Source organism: Pristis pectinata, chromosome 9, assembly GCF_009764475.1.
Source record: "Pristis pectinata isolate sPriPec2 chromosome 9, sPriPec2.1.pri, whole genome shotgun sequence".
Taxonomy (NCBI): Eukaryota; Metazoa; Chordata; class Chondrichthyes; order Rhinopristiformes; family Pristidae; genus Pristis; species Pristis pectinata.
The window spans coordinates 60,579,510-60,600,729 of NC_067413.1; the positions used below are offsets into that span (position 1 = coordinate 60,579,510).

General features: G+C 38.6%; 1 protein-coding gene across 1 annotated transcript in view; it reads right to left on the minus strand.

Moving 5' to 3' along the window:
* Positions 1-1,214: 1,214 nt before the first annotated feature.
* The window catches only part of LOC127573998 (serine/threonine-protein kinase H1-like), a 45,094-nt gene continuing 25,088 nt past the window's right edge, over positions 1,215-21,220 (minus strand). The window contains exon 3 of the mRNA XM_052022590.1: positions 1,215-1,526. Coding sequence (XP_051878550.1) covers positions 1,215-1,526 — 312 coding nt within the window. The remainder of the gene's footprint in view (positions 1,527-21,220) is intronic.

The window sequence follows — 21,220 nt, forward strand, 5'->3', positions numbered from 1 at the left end:
TTTTGATTCATGAGGATTGTAATATATTTAATTCTTTAATCCAGATTATAAATAATAATGCAAGTAATAATTAAAGAAAAGGTAATGATTGCAAAATGGTAATGTAAATTAGACTAATCATTTATATGTACAGTAACAGTTGACCCATGCCTGCAGTCATTCAGTTGAATATTTAGGTTATATTCCCTTCTTTGATGCAAGTTTTAACTCATCAGATACAGAATCATTTTTATCATTTGCGTTTTGCAAATAGAGTCAAATAAAAGCTGTAAGTTAAAAGTGCAAAAATACCCAATATTTATGCTAATGATAAGAAATAATTTAAGTATTAGGCTTCTGGTGATGCTGCCATTCTACAAAAATAGCTCTCATTTTTGTCCATAATTTTGGACAAAAGTATTATTGTAGAAATTAAGAGTTCAAAGTTGGTGGACAGAATTTACCACCCATTTTCACTGTCATTCTGCTCACTGCCATTTTTAACAAGGACCTTCAGTTAGATGACTGCTTATAAAATACCCTAGAATATCCACTTGACATAGTACAATTTTCAATCATCAATCATAGGATTCTGGGCTTCATTTGCTTCCTTTTCAGCACATCAACCCAAGTAGGCTAATAAAAGGTAAGCAAAATACTGCTCCAAAAGGGACAGGCATTAATTTTCACTTGGTCCCATGGAGATCAACCCAACCAATTTTCTTGAGCCCTCCCCTGAATTAAATTATCAGCTTTGTAGAGGAGGCACCAATTTTCCATCTAATGCTCTGGTAATTATGGATATTAGGGTAACCATTAGAATAGTTCAGTTCTCTGTTTTCATAGGCAGAGTAACTGGCTCACTCTGCCTCGCTCCTTCCATGAAAAGGCTGGCATTAAAAGTAAACTAAGCAATTTTTTAAACCAATGTCAGGAAAACATTAACAAAGTTTGCATTTTACATCTCATGGCATAAATATATACAACAGCCTTTGTTGCTAATTAAATGCTGATTAAAAACAAATGCTAAACACTGATGAGCCTATTTACTTTGATATAAAAATTCTTCAGTAGAGAATTATAGCTGCAGTCTTGAGCCTATGTATAGTTCTTTTAATATCACTTCAATAATTTTAACTGGTGAACCAACTAATGAAAATCTAGTTTTCTCAATATGACTTCTTTAGTGGACGAACATTTTAGTTAACTTAAAAAAAATTGGATGGTAACCCTAACTACTCCTGCTCCATGTGGTGCTGGTACCATAGGTTAAACTCCCGGATTTCCTTCTCACGCAAACGGCGTGACTTGCTGGAGCGGCTGGATTTGGTGGTCTCTGCTGATTTTGAGCTTTGACAGCGGGAAGACGTTCTCCTCATCAAGTTCTGGGAGATCGAACGGTGAAGGTTTTTCATGGAAGATGATGCTGCCATTGTCACAACCCATGGATGTTTCAAAGCTTGAGCAGCTGCCATTCTCTCATTAGGGTCTATTGTGATCAGCCGGTCAATGAAGTCCTTGGCAAGGTTAGACACATTCGGCCATGGCTGTAACCAAAGGACAATGTAAAGAAAAATGAACATAAATGCAATCATGATGCATGATAATAATTAATTCCCTAAAGGTAAATAAATGAACTGTTTTGTTAATTGTTATTCATGTGTTCATTTATTTTGGATGTTGCAGAGATGTACCAAGGACTTAAAACCATAATGATCAGGAATAGAAGTGGTTCATGTGGCTTCTCAAGCCTGCTCCACTATTCAATATCAACAAACGTTCCTGACCTTTATTCTCAAAACTACTTCTCTGCCCAATCACTACAATCCCATATTACCTATGTTCCAAAACTCTGTTTCTCTCAATCTTGAATATTCTTATGACTCAGCCTTTACAGCTATCAAGGATAAAGAATTTCAAAGATCTGCAACATTTTGCAAGAAAAATAAACCCTTATCCTAAGGCTATTCCCTTTATTACCTGGAGTGGATGGATCATGAGGAACGGTTGGACAGTCCAGGCTTGTATCCTTTGGAGTCTAAATGGAGTGAAACATTTGATTTGCAACATACAAGATATTTGGGGGACACACAAAAGACTGCAGATAGATGCTGAAATCGAGCAACACACAAGATGCTGGAGGAACTCAGCAGGTCAGGCAGCATCTATGGAGGGAAATGAACAGTCAATGTTAGGGGCCTTGACAGAGTGGAAAAGGCAAGGATCTTTCCTCTTATGGAAGAATCTAGAACTCTCAGAGGACAGAGAGTCTTAGTAACTCTCTTCCTTAAAGGCTAGTGGAAAAAGAGACTTTGAGTATTTTTAGGCAGAGGTAGATAGAGTCTTGAGAAGCAAGGGGATGAAAGGTTACTTTGGGGAGACTGGAATGCAGAGTTGAGGTTATAATTCATTGGTTCATGTGTATGTGAAATGCTCACTCAGCATCTACCTTATGAAGTCCCCTTAGAATTTTAAATGTCTCTATGAGATCATGTCTAATTTTCCTAAACCAAAGACTGTAGGGCCAATGTACTCAATCTTTCTTTATAAGACAACTGTCTCATTCCAGGTGTCAATCTAGTGAACATTCTCTGTATTGTCTCCAAGGTCAATAAAGCTGCTTTTAAATAAGATGAGCAAAACTGACTGTTTAAATGGTTGGGAATGGAAGCTGGAGTAGGTGTGCAGCAGATCAAGAGTCAGAGCCTCAGACATGCGATTGCAGAGGAAGGATTACGTGCAGGGTAACTGGGAAAGGTTGTGGTCAGTGCAGTGCAAAAACAAATGGGAGGTGACCAAAGATACATGAGTGCAAGATTGATTTACCTGGCATTCTAGTCCTAGTCTGGTGCTATGGGAGCAAAACCTAGATGTCCCAAGAGAGACCAATAATGGTCACTTCCAGGGTAACATGATTGATGTTCTCCTGTAATCACAACAGGAGCACAATGGTAACTCACACATGGAAGAGTCCAATTCTATTTCTGGATTGACACATAATGATCTGGAAATGGTCATCATCATATTTCAATCCAGAAAAAAATCAATTTTCAATAATATGATGGTGAAAAAGCAGCATTATGCAATTGAATTGCTTGACAATTGTACCTTATATCTAACCAGTAACATTAACAACAAATTCGAGCTGGTAGCATTTGCATTTTTAGAAATTCTAGTTAGTTTATAAGCCATAAAAAATCTGAAATATAATAAATTTAAATAAAAAGTAGAATATTTCATTGGAAAAGAATTGAGAATCATTTTCATTAGCCGCAGCTTCATGAACAGTTTTTCACATTAGACATTGCACACAAAGGAAATCTTCCCTTTCATTTTAATATAAAGACTTGGTAAACTAATACCATACTGGTGGTGTAATGTTTTAATAGCAAAGCAGATTTTTGATGAATCAGGATATGAACTACAGTCATGAGATTACTCAAGACAAACAAAAACAAAGAGAAAATTTGGGGAAGTGTTCTCAGGTTATGCAGCAGAAGTTCAGACAGAACTCCAATTCCTCATTATTTTACATCCTCAGTTACATTTCTCCAAGTATGTGAGAGGTTGGAGCAGGAGGAACATGCTGGAACAAAAGGCCTGAGATCTGTATGTTTGAGAGACCTCATTGTCAAAACTTTCTGTTGAGATTCAGACATAATGATTACTCTGCAAATGATAACTGGAGTTATTTAATTGTTCCCAATATTTTGCTGTGTGGTAAGAATATTAAATAGGTAGAAGGGAAAAGCAAAAGAAAGGTATGAAGATCTTCTTGTATTGTATATTATGACATCAAAAACTATAATAGTTTAATATTGCCAACGAAAGTCCTAACCCAACAATGTACAAAAAAGTGCCTGTGAGGAAATAATTGTCCAAAAAATACAGCATGCTAAATGGTTATAGATAATTCAATTAAAAGGCAGCAGCACATGCAGTAAAAACAATAGAGTGCATTGTTAAAAGAAATAAAAAACAGAATGCAAAAGAAAACTAATGTTCCTTTTTTCAGACGATCTCTATTTTCTATTCCAGGCAAAGATGGTAATTAATTTCAGGCACATCTATAAAAAAAAGTGATAATATAAGAAAAAATGCTTGACTTAGTAATTCTCTAGCACCTGAATCAGTGTGTTAAACTGGTACAGTGCAATGGGTCCTCAACAATTTAATTTGTAGCCCCCCGACAGCAATTTTCTATTGGATATTATGTACAATAAAACAGGTCTCGCCATTGTAACATAACTGAATCTAGCCACTGAATCTCTAAATACACTCAGGACATCACCTACAACTCCAACCTACATTACCTCCACTCCAGAACCAAGGTCACCCTAATGTCGCTGGTTGGGCTGCAATATGCAGATAATGTGTGTGTATTCATGCATTTGGAGGCTAAATTCCAAGCCATGGTAGGTTCATTCACTGAGGCATCTGAGATGATGGGCCTTACAATCAACACTGGCAAAACACAGATCCTTTATCAATCTGTTCCTGCTGGACCATATTGCCTTCTAAGACTAAAGGTCCATGGTGAGACCTTGAAAAATGTGGACCACTCGCTTATATCAGGATCCACCTGTTACTTAATAAGAAACAATGATTCCTGCCTCCCTTACGTGCTTCTGCAACTTGCACGGCCTACAGCAGACACCTCAAAGCACTGGAGAGATATCACCAAAGCCATTTCTGCAAGTATTCCAAATCTGCTGGAAGGATAAGTGAACCAATGTCAGCATCCTCCCACAGGTCAACATTCCCAGTTGTCTCCATTGGGCAGGCCATGTTGTTTGCATGCCTAGCATCGGACTCCTGAAATAGACACACTATTCCAAGCTCTGCCACAGGAAATGATTATAAGATGGACAGAGGAAAAGATTCAAAGCCTCCTTGAAGAAATACAACAAAGTAGAGAAAGGGCATCTGGAAAAGCACTGAAAATCTCGAGTCCGTGAGTCAAAAACACACAGAGACCATGCGTAAATAGAAGAGGGGAGCATTACCTCCAAAACTATCCACCCGCCCAACCCACCAAGCATCTCCTGTCCTATCTGTGGTCTTTTTGGTTACCTCAGAACTCACAAATTATCTTCAATCCTGAGAGACCACTGAAGAAGAAGAAAATCATAAGGTCAGAAGTGGGGATGTTTGCACAATATTCAATTACATTTGCAACTTTCAGAAAATGAGGCAGCCCATGCCTACGTGCATTGAGATCTGGACAACATTCAGTCATGGTCTGATAAATGACCAGAAGTTCAACTGGACTAGCTACATACATAATGTGTCTACAAAGGCAGGTCACGAGGCAGTGAGTCATGTGTGAATGACTCACCCCCCCCAAAGTTTTTCCTCTATCTACAAGGCACAGGTTAGGAATGTGATAGAATACTCTCCACATGCCTGAAGCTGGAAACAATTCAGGACAAAGTAGTCTTATTAATTGGCACCCAGTTCAACTCATAAACATCCATTTGCTCCACCACTGTTGCAGTGTGACTGGAGTTTTACCATTTACAATATGCAAAATGTATTTCATCAGCAAGCATGCCCACTGCTAATCTTATGATTTTCTGATAGCAATTCTCAAATCCATGACCTCTACCCATCAAGAAGACAAGCACAGCTGGAGCACTGAACAACCACCACTTCCGAGCCACGCATCATTATGATTTGCAAATATATCGCTGTTCATTCAGCAATAAATTCTGGAAGTCCCTACCCAACAGCACAGGACTGCAGAGGTTCAAGAATGTGGCTCACTGCCACCTTTTACAGGGCAATTAAGGATGAGCAAAAAAAAATATGGCCTTGCCAGCAATACTCACACTCTGAAAGTGAAAATCAAAAAGATGCTGGAAATTTGAAATAAAAACAGAAAAAAGTTGGAAAAACCTAGCTGGTCAGGTAGCATCTGTGAAAAGAGAAACGGTTAATGTTTCAGGTCTGGAACCCTTCATCAATTGCTGGATGATCTATTGAGTTTTCCCAGCATTTTCTGGTTTTATTAAAAAAATATTAGGGTTTGTTAAAACAACAGACGAATAACCTATTGCAACTATTATTGCCAAAGTCAATGTCATGTGGTACAACACAGCTTTGGTTGTTATCATCTAGATGAGGGGAAAAAAACTATTTTGGATTATTCCTGCAGCCAGAACTGAGAGAACAGATTTCTTTCCTAGTAATGAAATGAGGTTAAATCATTTGTTCTTTATAGGTAAAATGCAACTGTTTCGTAAGAGTTTGGCAGGAACATCTGTCAGCTTGTATTGTTTGTGGTTAGGATGAAGTAATTGAAAGCATCTGTGTGTATTTGCATTATCTACAGAAAATGGGAGATGTCTCTTTATTATCTAAGAGGTTCTGAAGAATAGGATAAAATGGCTGAAAACTCACACTGTGGCTGGAAAATATAATGTCTCCTATTAATACCTCTTGTATTTCATTGTCAATTGTAATCACATTAATCATACTGCAATTTTAAATGGCAATGTGGATAATTATTTGAAGTAGGGGAAGATGCAAGGTTTAGTTTTGGATTATTCAAAATTCTGTCTGGTACATACATGATTAGCTGAATAATCTATTTCTGTGTTGCAAAGTTCTCTGCAATCACATAACAGAGAGAGCACATTTGTAAATTAACAGTCCACCACAGCAAATGATACCTGACTAATCAAAAATCAGTAAATTGAATATTATAAAAATGAAATAATTAGCAGCAAAATTCTTTATACACAACTGAAAAATTGACTAAAAAGGTTAAACTACCACAAGTTAAATAGTAAATTTTTGAAAAATTAATTTTAATAAAATGCTGTTGTATCACTGCTGCCCTTACAGCTCTGAATGAACCTCTAAGATCTCAAGACACATTTGCCACACCAAACTTCAATTTATTGCTTCAAATGTCTGAGATTTTCTACTCTGTTGTGAATAATGCTGGTTTGCTGGCAGTATTAGCTTCATGTATCCCTGTTTTCCTGTGTCACACAGTTGACACACTTCTTTTGGTCAGGCTGCTCTACTACTGGGCTTGTTATAGCAGATCCACCAGATGTCTATATTCTGATGATTGACTGAAACTTCTGGCTGAAAACCAGAAGCAGTGCTGGAGATAAGAGAACCAATAGAATGGCTCACCGCTCCAGTCCACCTCAAGACTTCTGTACGACAACAAAAGAATAAATGGAAAAGCTGGGCAGTGAAGAACATAAAGCATAAAGAACATGAAAACGTGCAGGACAAAGCAATGGTCTGGCAGATGAAACAAAACAAAGTGACAAATTGCTGTTGGATCTTAATCAATTGTAATACAATCGTCTGATTGTTCTGTCTGCAATCTGTATTTCATTTGGACCAACAAAAGTTCACACTAAACTCAAAATCAAACCAGGCCTCAACAGAATGAACAAAGCTTTTTCTGTAGCTTTCATTTATGTGAAATCACATGCATGGTGTTTGTGGTATACCCACAATTAACATTCATATACCTGACAGAGTATTGGTTTGCTGATCCCTGTAATGAGTTACCTTTCTTCCTTTTCATTTAAAACTCCTCCCCTCATCCTGCTTCTCCTCCTTGTCACAACTTCAGTGTGGTCATTCTTTCTCACTCTCTCTTTCCCTAACTCACTCTCTCTCTCAACATTCCCCCATAAAGCACTGCCTACACGCATAGAAATACATCAAGCATTCAGGAGATAAAATGACCACATGCCTAACATGTACACAGGTGCATGTTTCAATATATTTGTCTGTTTTCTCCAAACATAAAAGTACTTGATAATTTGTACCTCTTTTTTTTGTCACTTTGTAATCCAGGAAAGTCACACCTTCTTACTACATGATTTCTTTGATAGGATAAAAAAACCCCACTAATGACACTTTATTAAGGTAGTATCATTAACACTGGATTTATTTCATGTAAACATGTATGAATGTACTTGGCAGAAAACTGCTATGAGTATTTCTACCAATGGCATAAATAGGACACCTCCACTCAAGCCATAATGGTGCTCCTCAAATGTTGTCTGAATTAAGGTGGTTATACTTGTTTCAAGTGAGATGCGGCAGAATTAATATAGAAATCTGACACTTATGATTGGTCATATAATAGGCTGCATTCATAGTTATACAGCATGGAAAAAAGCCCTTTGGACCACTGTCTGCACTGACCCTTAAGAATCTATTTACACCAAACCTACACTAATCCCATTTTATTCTTCCCACATTCCCATCAATTTCCCACAGACTCTACTACTCCCTATACATTAGGGCCAATTAACTTACCAACCCACATATCTTTGGGATTTGAGAGGAAACCAGGGCACATGGAGGAAACTCAGGCAGTCACATGGAGAATGCGCAAACTCTACACAGACAGCATCCGAGGTCAGAATTGGAATTGGTATTGGTTTATTATTGTCACTTGTACCGAGGTACAGTGAAAAGCTTGTCTTACAAACCGATCATACAGGTCAATTCATTACACAGTGCAGTTACGTTGAGTTAGTACAGAGTGCACTGATGTAGTACAGGTAAAAACAACAACAGTACAGAGTAAAGTGTCACAGCTACAGAGAAAGTGCAGTGCAATAAGGTGCAAGGTCACAACAAGGTAGATCATGAGGTCATAGTCCATCTCATTGTATAAAGGAACCGTTCAATAGTCTTATCACAGTGGGGTAGAAGCTGTCCTTAAGTCTGGTGGTACGTGCCCTCAGGCTCCTGCACCTTCTACCCAATGGAAGAGGAGAGAAGGGAGAATGTCGCGGGTGGGTGGGGTCTTTGATTATGCTGGCTGCTACACCAGGACAATGAGAGGTAAAGACAGAGTCCAAGGAGAGGAGGCTGGTGTCCGTGATGCGCTGGGCTGTGTCCAGAACTCTCTGCAGCCTCTTGCGGTCTTGGGCAGAGCAGTTGCTGTACCAAGCCGTGATACATCCAGATAGGATGCTTTCTATGATGCTTCGGTAAAAGTTGGTGAGAGTCAAAGGGGACAAACCAAATTTCTTTAGCCTCCTGAGGAAGTAGAGGCGCTGGTGAGCTTTCTTGGCCGTGGCATCTACGTGATTTGACCAGGTCAGGCTGTTGATGTTCACTCCCAGGAACTTGAAGCTGTCAACCCTCTCGACCTCAGCACCATTGATGTAGACAGGTGCATGTACACCGCCCCCTTTCCTGAAGTCAATGACCGGCTCTTTAGTTTTGTTGACATTGAGGGAAAGGTTGACCTGGGTTATTGGAAAGATTGAACCTGGGTTAGGTGCTCATATCTTTTAGGGTGATGTTCTTTGATATAAGAATGCAGCAACTTAATATATGAACATTGAACAGTACAGCACTGTACAGGCCATTTGACCCACGATATTGTGCCGATCCTGATGCCAGTTTACACTAAATATCTTCCTCTTGTGTATCATCTATATCCCTCCATTCCCTTCATATTCATGTGCAAATCTAAAAGCCTCTTTAACTCCACCAAACTGCCTGCTTCCACTACTGCCCCTGGTAACCCATTCCAAGCATCTCCCACTCTCTGCATCAAAAACTTGTCCCTCATGTCGCCTTTGAACTTTCCCCCCTCTAACCTTAAAAGCATGTCCTCTGGTGTTTGACATTTCTACCCTGGGGAACAGACTGTCTACCCTATCTATGCTTCTCATAATTTTAAAAACCTCTATCAGGTCTCCCCTCAGCATCCAATACTCTAAGGAGAACAACGCAAGTTTGCTCAACCTTTCCTTATAGCTCATACCCTCTAATCCAGGCAGCATCCTAGTAATCCCCTTCTGCACCGTCTCCACAGTCTCCACATCCTTCCTGTAATGGGGCAACCAGAACTGCACACAATACTCCAAGTAAACTTCAAGCAACTTACTTGTATTTCTTTCAACTTAGTGAACTGTATTTACTGCTCAGGATGTGATCACCCTCACTTCAGGGAGATCTAATAAGGATTGAATCATTTATTTGCTGAATACCACCAATGCAAACACAACACTCAGCTTCCAGCCTTCATCTCTGGTTCCCCAACCCATTTCTGGTCTGACCTCTCTGTCCTTGGACAATGTTTCAATGAAGCACAAGGAATAACACCTCATATTTCAATTAGCTTCTTACATTTTCTTTTCCCATTACTGAGTTTAAAGGTGATTCCAGGGTTTTCCGGGGTTCCTGATGCTGGTTATGCATTTGTTATTTACACCTCCACTAAATCCATGCTCTATTTTATTACTTGAACTGTTATCATTCTGCTTCTGCCTTGGATCATCATCCAGTGAGGCATTTAATGATTCACATCTTCCTCCTTATTACAGGTCTTTCCTCTTACTAACGTTTGTTTCCCAACTCAATACATTCTTCTAAAGTAGTTACATCTTTAACTTTGTTTCTGATGAAAGTCATTGGCCTGAAACATTGAGAATCAAAAAACTGGAAATGTGTAATAAAAACAAGGGAAAGTGCAGGAAATACTTAGCAGTACAGCCAGCATCTGTGGAGCTAGAAACAGAATTTATGTTTTAGGTCAAAGCCCTATATCAGCTGGGTCACTGACCTGAGACATTAACTCTGTTTCTCTGTCTGCATATGCTGCCTGACCTACTGAGATTTCTATAGTTTCTGTTTTCATTTCAGACCTGAAACTTTATATTACCCTGTATGCTTGTGGTCTGACTGCTATTTCAAAGATTTTCTTTTTCAAGTTTACTTTGGAGCTGCTTCTGCCTGTGTGAGACATGTATGTAGGGCTGATGGCACCAGTTCAGCACTTAGTCAGTAAGACAATAGTAGTAATAATACCACTGGCACTTAGACAAGGGTTGTTTATATCGTGGTATAAAGCCAAGCATTCTCTGCATACAACTTCCCTCCTGTAAAAGTGGTCCAAGGAAACAGACTTTTCTTTTTTGACCCTTAATGCAATATATATAGATTATACATACTTATTTACAAGTTAAGATATGGTGGACTCAAGGTAACGGCTTGTTCTGCACTGTGTGACAACATTCAGAAGAGATACCCATTAAAAAAATCAGTAGTTAGCAGTTTTAGCAAACCCAACTAAGTCATGGTCAATATTACAAAAAATTTCCTGCCATTTTTAGTGGACAGAAATATATTTCTATTGACTAAGATTACAAATATCCCAATCATGATTTCTCTCTGGGTTTGTGTGTTCTTTAAACTATGTATTTTGCTCCTCCCCCTTTCTCGGCTTATTTAATATACCTCTCTAGCCCTTAGTTTTCAGTTTTGAAGAAAGCCTATACTTGAAAAATTAACACATCTTTTCTTTGCAGAGATGTTGACTGACATGTTACATTATCCAATACTTTTACCTTGCTTTACACTACCAGTAACTGCAGTATTTTGCTTTTTACTCAGTCTAGTAAAATTTTCACTTCATTGCTCTTTTGCTAGTGTAATTAACACAGTGTACTGCTGTTGCAATGGGTCTGCTATGAAAACCACTGTACAACACAAAGCATTGTTGGGCTACTGAATTAGTGCCTCAATCTTCTTCCTTTGACTGAATAAGTATAAAGTCTTCCCTGTTTACTGTGACTCCATTTCATATCCGTTGCAACATCAAGCATATTGAAATTCTTCAAATATTCCCTGTACAAGCAATAACAATGTTATACTTGACAATGATATAACATTTAGCAGTTTCTATGAAGAGTCGGCTATTAAGTCAGCAAGTACAAACAATCCAATTATCATGAAAGCACGTTACCCTCATTGTAAGGCCTAGGCATTGGTCATTTCCCTTAAAGCTGTCTCTGCATTTTCTGGGATATTGGACCACCATCCTAGTCAAGAGCGGTATAAATGGACTGATGCATCAGGAATTTGGAGAGAATGTAGAAACATTTTGGGAAGAATTTTAACCTAAAAAAAATGAAGTTCCAGCATTATCCTCTTGCTGACAGGTGCTGGTTAGTTTGAGGACCAACACAAATGCCATGGCTAGAGCTTATCTTTTATGATGTCTTCCACCCTTCCAGTGACAATTCAAACAATATTTTCAGTTAAATCCCCTCAACTGACTGCTCATGTAAATGCTAATTATTTACCTGCAGTAGCATTGAACCAAGCCAAGTGCCATCTTGAGACATGGTGGTCCTGAGACGAGAGCCATTTGATTTTCAAGGCATTTATAATCTCATACTGCAGACAGTTATTGCCCCTCATCTATTATTCACACACAACTTCAGAAAAGGTTCAAGGTCATGTTGTGAAGTCCCAGAGATGGATGTAAAAGTACTGAGAAGGAACAGCTGCAAACTAGCATGTACATGGTACAATTCCATTGTAAATCATCATTAACTCCAACAGACTGTCTGAGAAGTACATTGTGATATGAAATCCTGAGTTTGTATTTGAGGTATATGAAGATCAATTTACTCAAGAAAATCTATCTTCTTACTAAAGGGTCTCTTCAGACTGTACTCATGGCAACAATCTGGTCTGTGATCCCCAGTGAAAGTAATTCACCTTTAATGAAGTTTTCTCTTACATGACTTGCCCCCTTTCTCTTCCTCTTGCTTCTTTCTGTCACTATGACTGCTTACATGAAAAATCCAGGCTGACCTCTATGTCAAGAGTACCAAAACAAAAGGGTGGGAAAATAAAGATTTCCTTATTTGAAACTACTTAATAGCAACTGGCTGACTCCTTACACAGCAGCACAGTTGAGAAAGATGTTCCCCTTCCAAAGCTGATGCTGCTGACAAAATTTGTGGACAGTCCAAATCTGTGAACCTAATCACTTCCTGGTTTAACAAGTTGTGCAGGTAATTTATCCCACTTTTCTACAGGTTAACTTTAAATCAGATGTAATCCTGACATAAATGGCAACATTTCAATGATAGCAGGTTTTGCTTCCATTTGCATTTTCGGGGGGTAATACACCTTCTGCAAGTATCATATTCCACCAGCATTTAGCATGCTATTTTAGAATGGGTTTGACTGTCAGGAATCTGATTTACATTACTAAACCCTCCATCCCTGAGACACCCTAGAAGAAGAAATCACAATATTTCAAGTTTTGCAAAACAATTCGTAGACTAAAAATAATACTAAGATAATGAATAATATGCAAAATTTCAACAAATGGATCCTACAAAAATTGACTCTGCCTTAAACATACAGTTATCATGATGACAAAGAAGTACAGGCACCATTTTGGATTTCATTGGTTACTGTGTGACCTTCTTGTTTCTGTGCTCACTTTCATTAATTATTCTTTTTGCTTGTGAATTCAGCCATTTACCCCACTGGATCTGCTTGGATCACATTTCTTCTTTGTCATACATTTTATAATTAAAATCCATCAGGGCATGAAATTGACAAATAGAAGCATATTGCTTTCAATGTCCGGTAAGTGCAGGTTTCATTCCCTCTGCACGCAAGCAGAACAAAGAGGACATACAACAGAAACATAAACCAAAGCTAAAAGATATCGATAACAAGCAGGTAAAACAATACCTGTCTGGATAATATAGCCCTTATCTCTCCATCAACTCTGTTACAGCACAAAAGGATACAGTCTCTGAGAGATTTCACAGCTAGATTTTTTAATGTACTGAAAAAGAAATAGGGCTTTGTTGATCTAAAAGTTGAAGAAACTTGAGCAAGTATGAAGAGGGATAGTATAAAAACTTTCTTTGAGGGGGCGGGGAGAGATGGAATTAAAATCAGCCAGCTGAACTCATGCACTGTCTACATGCATTGTGTAACAATAACTCTGGTGTTCTCTTGTTTAAATGTAAGCCTTATTTATTAAGGAGTTTCTTTTTTAATACCCTACATACTTAAGCTGTCAAATAATCCTACAGAGTACCAGGATTCTCTTAATAAATTATTTTGCCTACAGAGAATAAGAGTAATATAAACTTTTCATTCCATTCCAATCTAAATTCTTCAGCACATTATATAGGTTGCCTGCTGGGATATTCAATAGTCTCTCATTCACCGTATTGTAACATGCATATGCAATATGCTTCAGGGAAATGTATTTGATACAATGGGTGAGGATTCCTCTACCACCTCAAAGAGAATTTGATGCATTAAAATTGGGAAAACAGTAAAATGGGTGGCAAATTCAATATTAACTATTTTATTGCAACCACACCAAACCCAAGATTTCAGCCAAAAATACTTTAGAAGATTTTCCTCAGCAGGTATTTGAAATGAAATGGTAATCATTTTTTTAAATGTTCTCAAAGTTGCTAAAATCTTAATGAATTACAACAACTTATATTTCCATTGTGGCTTTAACAAAGAAAGTGTCTCAAGATATTTCACAAAAGAATCGTCAAATTTTGCAACAGATCTATGGTGTGTATATGAAGGCAGAAGGCCAGTTGCTGGGTCTGGAAGAGAGGTTTTAATGAGCATCTTAAAAGCAAGAAAAAGTGGTAGGGATTCCAGAACTTAAAACCATGGCTGTCAACTTGAGGATGGTTAAGAGGCCGATACTGATAGAACATATGGTTGGAAGTGATTGCAGAGATAAGGACAGACAGGTCCAAAGGAGATTTGAAAACTACAGTGAAAGTTGTGAAACTAAGATGTTGTTTAATCAGGAACCAGCCTAGGTTAGAAGGTACAGAGGGGGTGGATGGATGTAATTTGAAGTGAGTAAGACAAGCACAGCAAATTTTTGGTGGATCTCTGTGGAGGATAGAACAAGGGTGGCTGGTCAAGGCTGCAATGAAATATTCAAGTTTAGAAACAGGGAAGCATTATTACAATTGTATAGAGTACTAATGAGGTCTCATTTGAAGTACTGTGCACTGTTTTGGTCCCCTTATTTAAGAAAGGATATACTGGCATTAGACATAGTCCAAATGAAATTCACTACGCTAATTCCTGGTATGAGAGATTTATCCTAACACATATGGCCAAAGAAATTAGATCTATTGTCTTTGCAGTTTAGGAGAATGACAGGTGCTCTTGTTGAAACATAAAAGATCCTTAGGATGCATGGCAGGGCAGATGTTGAGATGTTCCCACTAGTGGGAGAATCTAAATGAGGAGACATACCCTGTTACAAGATTACGGGGTAGTGATTTAAAACTGAGATGTACTCACTGAGGGTGGTGAATCTCTCAAATTCTTTACCCCAGGGTTGCTGAGGCTGGGTCACAGACAGTATTTAAAGAAGTAGATTAATTTTTGAAGTATCGGGGAATTGAGGCCCATTGGGGAAATGGCAAAGTAAATGTGAGTCCATTACAGACTGAGAGAAAATATATTGGAGAATAAGGAAAGGCAAAAAATAAACCCAAATACTTCACATCTGTCTTCATGGCAGAAAACCTCCCAGATATTGTGTAGAACTACAGTGAATGAAGATCTGAGGGACATTGGCATTAATAAAGAAAATAATTAAAGAAATTAATGGGACTTAAAGCTGATAAATGCTCAGGGCTTGATTACTTGCATCCCAAAGTATTGAAAGTTTGCACTTGACATGAAAGTTGGTGGTGTTGTGGATAGCAAGGAAGATTATCTAAGGCAGGATACAGATCAGATGGAAAGTTGGATGGAGCATTGGTAGATGGAATTGAATCCCAACAAGTGCGTGGTGATGTGTTTTGAAATGTCAAATAGGGTAGGACATACGTGTACAGTAAATGGTAGGATGTTAAGGAATGTTGATGAACAGAAGGACCTTGTGGTTCAAGCCCACGGCTCTCTGAAAGCGGCAACATGGTAAATAGGGTGGTGAAGAAGGCATGTGGCATGCTTGCCTTCATTGGTCAGGGCATAGAATATAAAAGTTGGAATGTTATGTTGCAACTTTATGAAAGACAGGTTAAACTTCTCTTGGAGTGCTGTGTGTATTTTTGGTCACTTTAGGAAGGATGTGGTTGTTCTGGAGTGAGTGCAGAGCAGACTCACCAGGATGCCTGGAATGAAGGACCAAAGTTATGGGGAGAGATTGGATTGGCTGAATTTGTTTTCCCTGGAGTAAAGGAGGCTGAGGGGTGACCTGACAAAAGTAGATAAAGTTATAAGAGGAACAGATACAGTACTCAGAATCATTTTTCCCTCCACAGTAGGGGTAACAAAAACCAGAGGGCATAGGATTAAGGTGAGAGGTAGGAGACTTAAAGAAGATCTGATGGGAATGTTTTATTTTTACACAGAGTGTAGCTGATGTCTGGAACTCACTGCCAGAGAAGGTGGTGGAATAAGTTACAATTACTATGTATAAGAGGCATTTAGATAGGCATTTAAATAGACAAGGCAGAGAAAGATATGGACCGAGTGCGGGGAAATGGAATAAGTATAGATGGGCAAAAAGGTCAGCATGCATGTAGTGAACTGAAGGGCCCATTTCTGTGCGGTACAACTCTGACTCTATGACTATGAAAGTATTGGCTATAGAGATACTGGATGCACTGGTTGTCAACTTCCAAAATTCCATAGATTCTAGAATGGTTCCCCTAGTTTGGAAGAAAGGAAATGTAACCCCACTATCTAAGAACGAGTGAGGGAAAACACAGGGAACTATAGACCAGCTGGCCTGACATCAGTAGTAGGGAAAATGCTAGAATCTATTTTTAAGAAAGTGTTAACAGGGAACTTATAAAATAATATGATTGGACAGAGACAACATGAATTTATGAAAAGAAAATCATGATTGACAGATCTGTTACAGTTCTTTGAAGCTGCAATTAGCAGATCAGAAGAACCAAGTGAATATGGTGAAGTTGGATGCTTAGAAGGCCTAATATAAGAGGTTATTCAACAACACTGGAGAACAAGAAGCCTGTGGTAACATATTGTTGTGGAATAAAGTTTAGTTAACAGACAGAAACCTGAGAGTAGCAATATATAGTATGGACTATCTTCTGGTTGGGAGGATGCAACTGGTGAGGTGTCAAAGAGATTCACAATCTAAATCAATTATTTGACTGAATGGACCAACTGTAATATATAGACCACAATGTTTAAGTCTTCCCCCAATTCTCTGCCATCCTTTCAACCCAGTTGAAGATGTCCTTCACCCTGGCACCAACTAGGGATTGTGGGATGCTTATCTCTCCTTATATCTCCAATAGTCTCCTGCTTTGAGAAGCAGTTCAAAGATGTGGCTTGCTACCACCTTTATAACCAGAAATGGGCAATAAATACAACCCCCAGCATTGACGCCCACATCTCCTGATGAATTTTTAAGAATTAAATTTAGGGAAAGATTGTACTGCTAATCAGTGTGTCTGGCATTGCATCATTTCAGCATGGTTCACAGAATCTGCTGTGAGGATAATTACAGGCCACTACATGTATGGGTCTGACATGGTTTGAGTGGATTACTGTCTGAACAACAATGAATTGCATGACAAGCAGAAATTGCAGGAAATGCTTAAAGGAATGCTTCACACTGAAAGGAAAATTGCAGCACTTTAGCATGGAGTTATCTCATTTCTGCAGTATGATGTCATAACTAAGCACATGGGAACAAACATGCACATACTGTAGCTTCAGTCTAGCATTACAACAGGACAATTGTGTACTTGTAAAAGAATTTGAAGATTATGTGATACAGTCAAACATCCCAAAAGAGACAGCAAAGAGATTAGTAGAGACACAATGTTCTGGTAATTGAACAGCATCAGTTTGCTGGGGAAAAGCTTACTACAGGGAATTGGCCTTGGGGTTCAGATAGAGGGTGAACATTTGAATTTGGGGCACTACAGGTTGGTCCAGTAGGTCTTGGAAATAGAAGATAACTGGGAAAGGAGTGTGATAGGGATCAAGTAGGTAATCGGGTAGTGGTTGGGGTAGGGGAGCTGAGAGATGGCCAACAGTTGCCTGTGGCTTTAATGTGGAGAAGCACGCATATATTCTTTCAATTGAGGTTATCTTTATTGCAGAAGTCTGCAGTGTAAAGATCACTGGCCAGGGCCACCTATCAACCTGATAGGCTGGAATAGAACCAGTCCAGCATGAGCTGCTTTCAGGGTGACTCAGTCTGTTAAAGAAATATCAATCTGGCCCCATCAACAGGAGTTGATGACCAGTAGAGTAAATAAGAAAACAGAACCTCAAAAGGCAGGAGAGAAGACTGGGGAAAAGAGGATTAACAGATGTAGATGGGGTGGTGGGAGGGATACAAGTTGAAGGGGACAACAGAGTTAGGGTAGAGTGAGGCCATGGATACATTTACAGATGAAAACTTCAACCTAAATTTATTGGGAAACACGAGAGTATGTCAGTAAAATATGGGTGATGGGAAAATGATATAACATAGGTAATGTTTTGAATACATTGACATTAGTGGAGAGTGCCATACTGAAATGAGCAAAAGCACAGTGATGTTGTTTTGAAGCTTGTTTAAAGGATAGATAAGTGCTCTTGTGGAAGTTGAGAGAAAATTGGATAAAAGCAGCCTTCGTGATGGGTGGAATATAAGATTTGAATTCAGGTCAGGGATAAAGTCTGGCAAGGCCTTATCCAGGCTGGCAAGGCAGAAGAGTTCATGGCAGAGATGAAGGTGATTCCTTTAAACCTTCTCTGGTTCTACTGGAGGAAATGGTGACCCATTCAGGGACTGAGGCAGCAAAGAGGATGTTGCAGAGTGAAATGAAATGGTGAGAAAAGGGGCTCAATTTCAGCGGAATGAAAATGGAAGCTGATCCTTTATCTGCGGATGATGTCACCAAGGAGCACAATTTAGATCAAGGAGGATAGATTACGAGGAGTTATTGCACGTAAATAAAGAAAGATGAAGTTGGACTACTATGACTGGGAGGATACAGGATAGTAAACAAAAGAAATCTCAAACAAAGTGTATGAGGTAGAAATTGTATAGCACTATAAACATATGAGAACATGGCTGCCTTTTCCTATTATCACTGATGTGTGGTTTCCTTCCCCTCCCTTTGTACAAGAGTATACATGTCTTGGGACTGAAAATGACTAGCATTTCTCCATTAGAACACACTAGGTGCTAATTATTCCATGAATATAAAGACAGCTCTAGAAATCAACTCTTAAAAGGGGGGGGGGGGGCTGAACAATCAATCACACCACTGTTAGAAGTCATTGTGGAACTTCTCTGATGCAACACTGCATTATTCCTCCATTGGAGTTGGTGACCCTGTGGGAGTGGACACCCAGGTTCACAAGTGCCGACCATGACGTCCTGGTAGAATGAGATAGAGGGGTAAGCAGTTCCTTTCTCCCCATCCCACCACTGGGTCATGAGGAAGCAGCATTGTGAGTGGGTGGCTAGAGATATAAATGCCATAGGATGAAACACTGACCAGATTGCAGTGCAGAAAGAAATCATATGGCCTCATGATCTGGTGAAGATTAGTGGAGACAATCACAAATGCTACCTAGCAACACAAGCACCATGTACCACCATACCATCACACCCACACATACTAAATTTAACACATGTAAAGCAATTTCTTGGCCTATTTCTTTTAAATTTCATATGACCATATTTTCCTAAAATTATTTCATGCATTTTCTTCATTATAAAGTTATGAGGTTATTCTCATGTACACACCAGCCAAGATTGTGAATTGGTTTGGTTGAATTTGTAATTTTTGTCAAGCAACACCCAAGTTAAATTCCCTATCTTGGATGTTAAAGTTATGATATGTTATAATCCTATTGTTTTAAAAAAAGTTAAAAGAAAAAAATAAACAAAATGATTATAAAATTCAAATGTGGTTGTATTCTATGAATTATTATAAGCTATAGGAATCTTTACATTGTGGAATTCTTTTCCAAAGTCAGCAGGCAATCTAAATTTGGCATTGGTACATATCCCCTACAAGGTTACACATACCTTGAGGGTATTGTGTGCCGAAACACAACAACATAGCACGCAAGAGACTTCCCTTTGACCAAAACATGGTAATGGGAATGCTGATTGAAACAATAAACTACTTATGGCAGACATTAGCAACCATTGGCTGTTTACCCAGAGAACTGTCACTGACTGAACCATGAAACCAAATGCTTAAAGGCGAAATACAATAGACCCTTGAAGGCTGGGAAAAGTAGTACAACTTCTTCAGAAAATCCACTCTCAAAGGACATGCCTGCTACCAATAGAGAAAAAGAAATAATTAAACTGTCTAAGTATTATTAAGATAACCTGAGAACGAGACATGCCTTGGTTGCAAAAGAGGAAGGTTTTCATTTGAAATGAGGGCATCTCTCAGTGTTGTTCATGGTCTGCATAAGGCAGCACAGAGATTATAAGAACTTGGTACATGCTGAATCAGGCAAGCAATGGGAAGAAAGCATCAATAGATGCTGAGGGGGGAAGAGCTGGGTCTCATTCTGAAACTGTCTGGTTAAGCAAACTATAATGGCAAATATCATTCCAAATGGGAGGCAAATTCAAATTCATAATTTCAAATGAAATATTTGCATTGTAAGGTTCTCTTTACAGTTTATTGGCAGAAACACAGCTTGTTAGATGAATTGTAAAGATTTTCTGGACATGCATTTCTACTTTCCTGTAGCCTCTCATGATCCCTATACTAGGTCAGTCATCAAAATATAAATATAGGTTTTAAAAATTTCCAAGATACCAAATCTCAAGAGCTATAGTTAACTTTCTTTCATGATTCCCAGTGGTTTTTTTTTAATTCTATCACATTTTGCTTGCAAGCTATACTCTGGGATTTTCTTACAAACATGGCTGATTCCATGAGCTCAGTTGACAGCACCGAAAATATGTTACTGATTATTTTTAACGTTAAGCTCCAATCTGACCATAACTTGAAATTTACTTGAATTTATATTCAATATGTGGATAGCAACTCACAGGGCAGAGATCACGTTCAGAAAGAAAGTAGTGTACAGTGTACATGTGCAGGAATGTAACCCAAGCTGATGGTGTCTTGTTGCAGGGCTATGTTAATTGATGAGTTCTTTCTTCTTGTTCTCTGTCTTAATATACAGAAATTGAAGTACAGAAAAAAAGGTTTTTATAAAATCCTGAAATTGAAGAGTTCTCGTCCTTTCAAATAGTTTAGTATAACAAAATGTATGACAAAAGATACAAGGAAATGTGAGGAAAATCATTTTAAACAGAGAATGGTTATAGTGTGGAACTCACTCAGGGCTTTAAGAGAAGTGAATAGCCACTTAAAAGAAAACAATTTGCAACAGTACAGGGAAGGAGTGGGGGAAGAGAACTGTCATGATTGCTGTATGGAATCAGTACAAACGATGAGCTGAATTA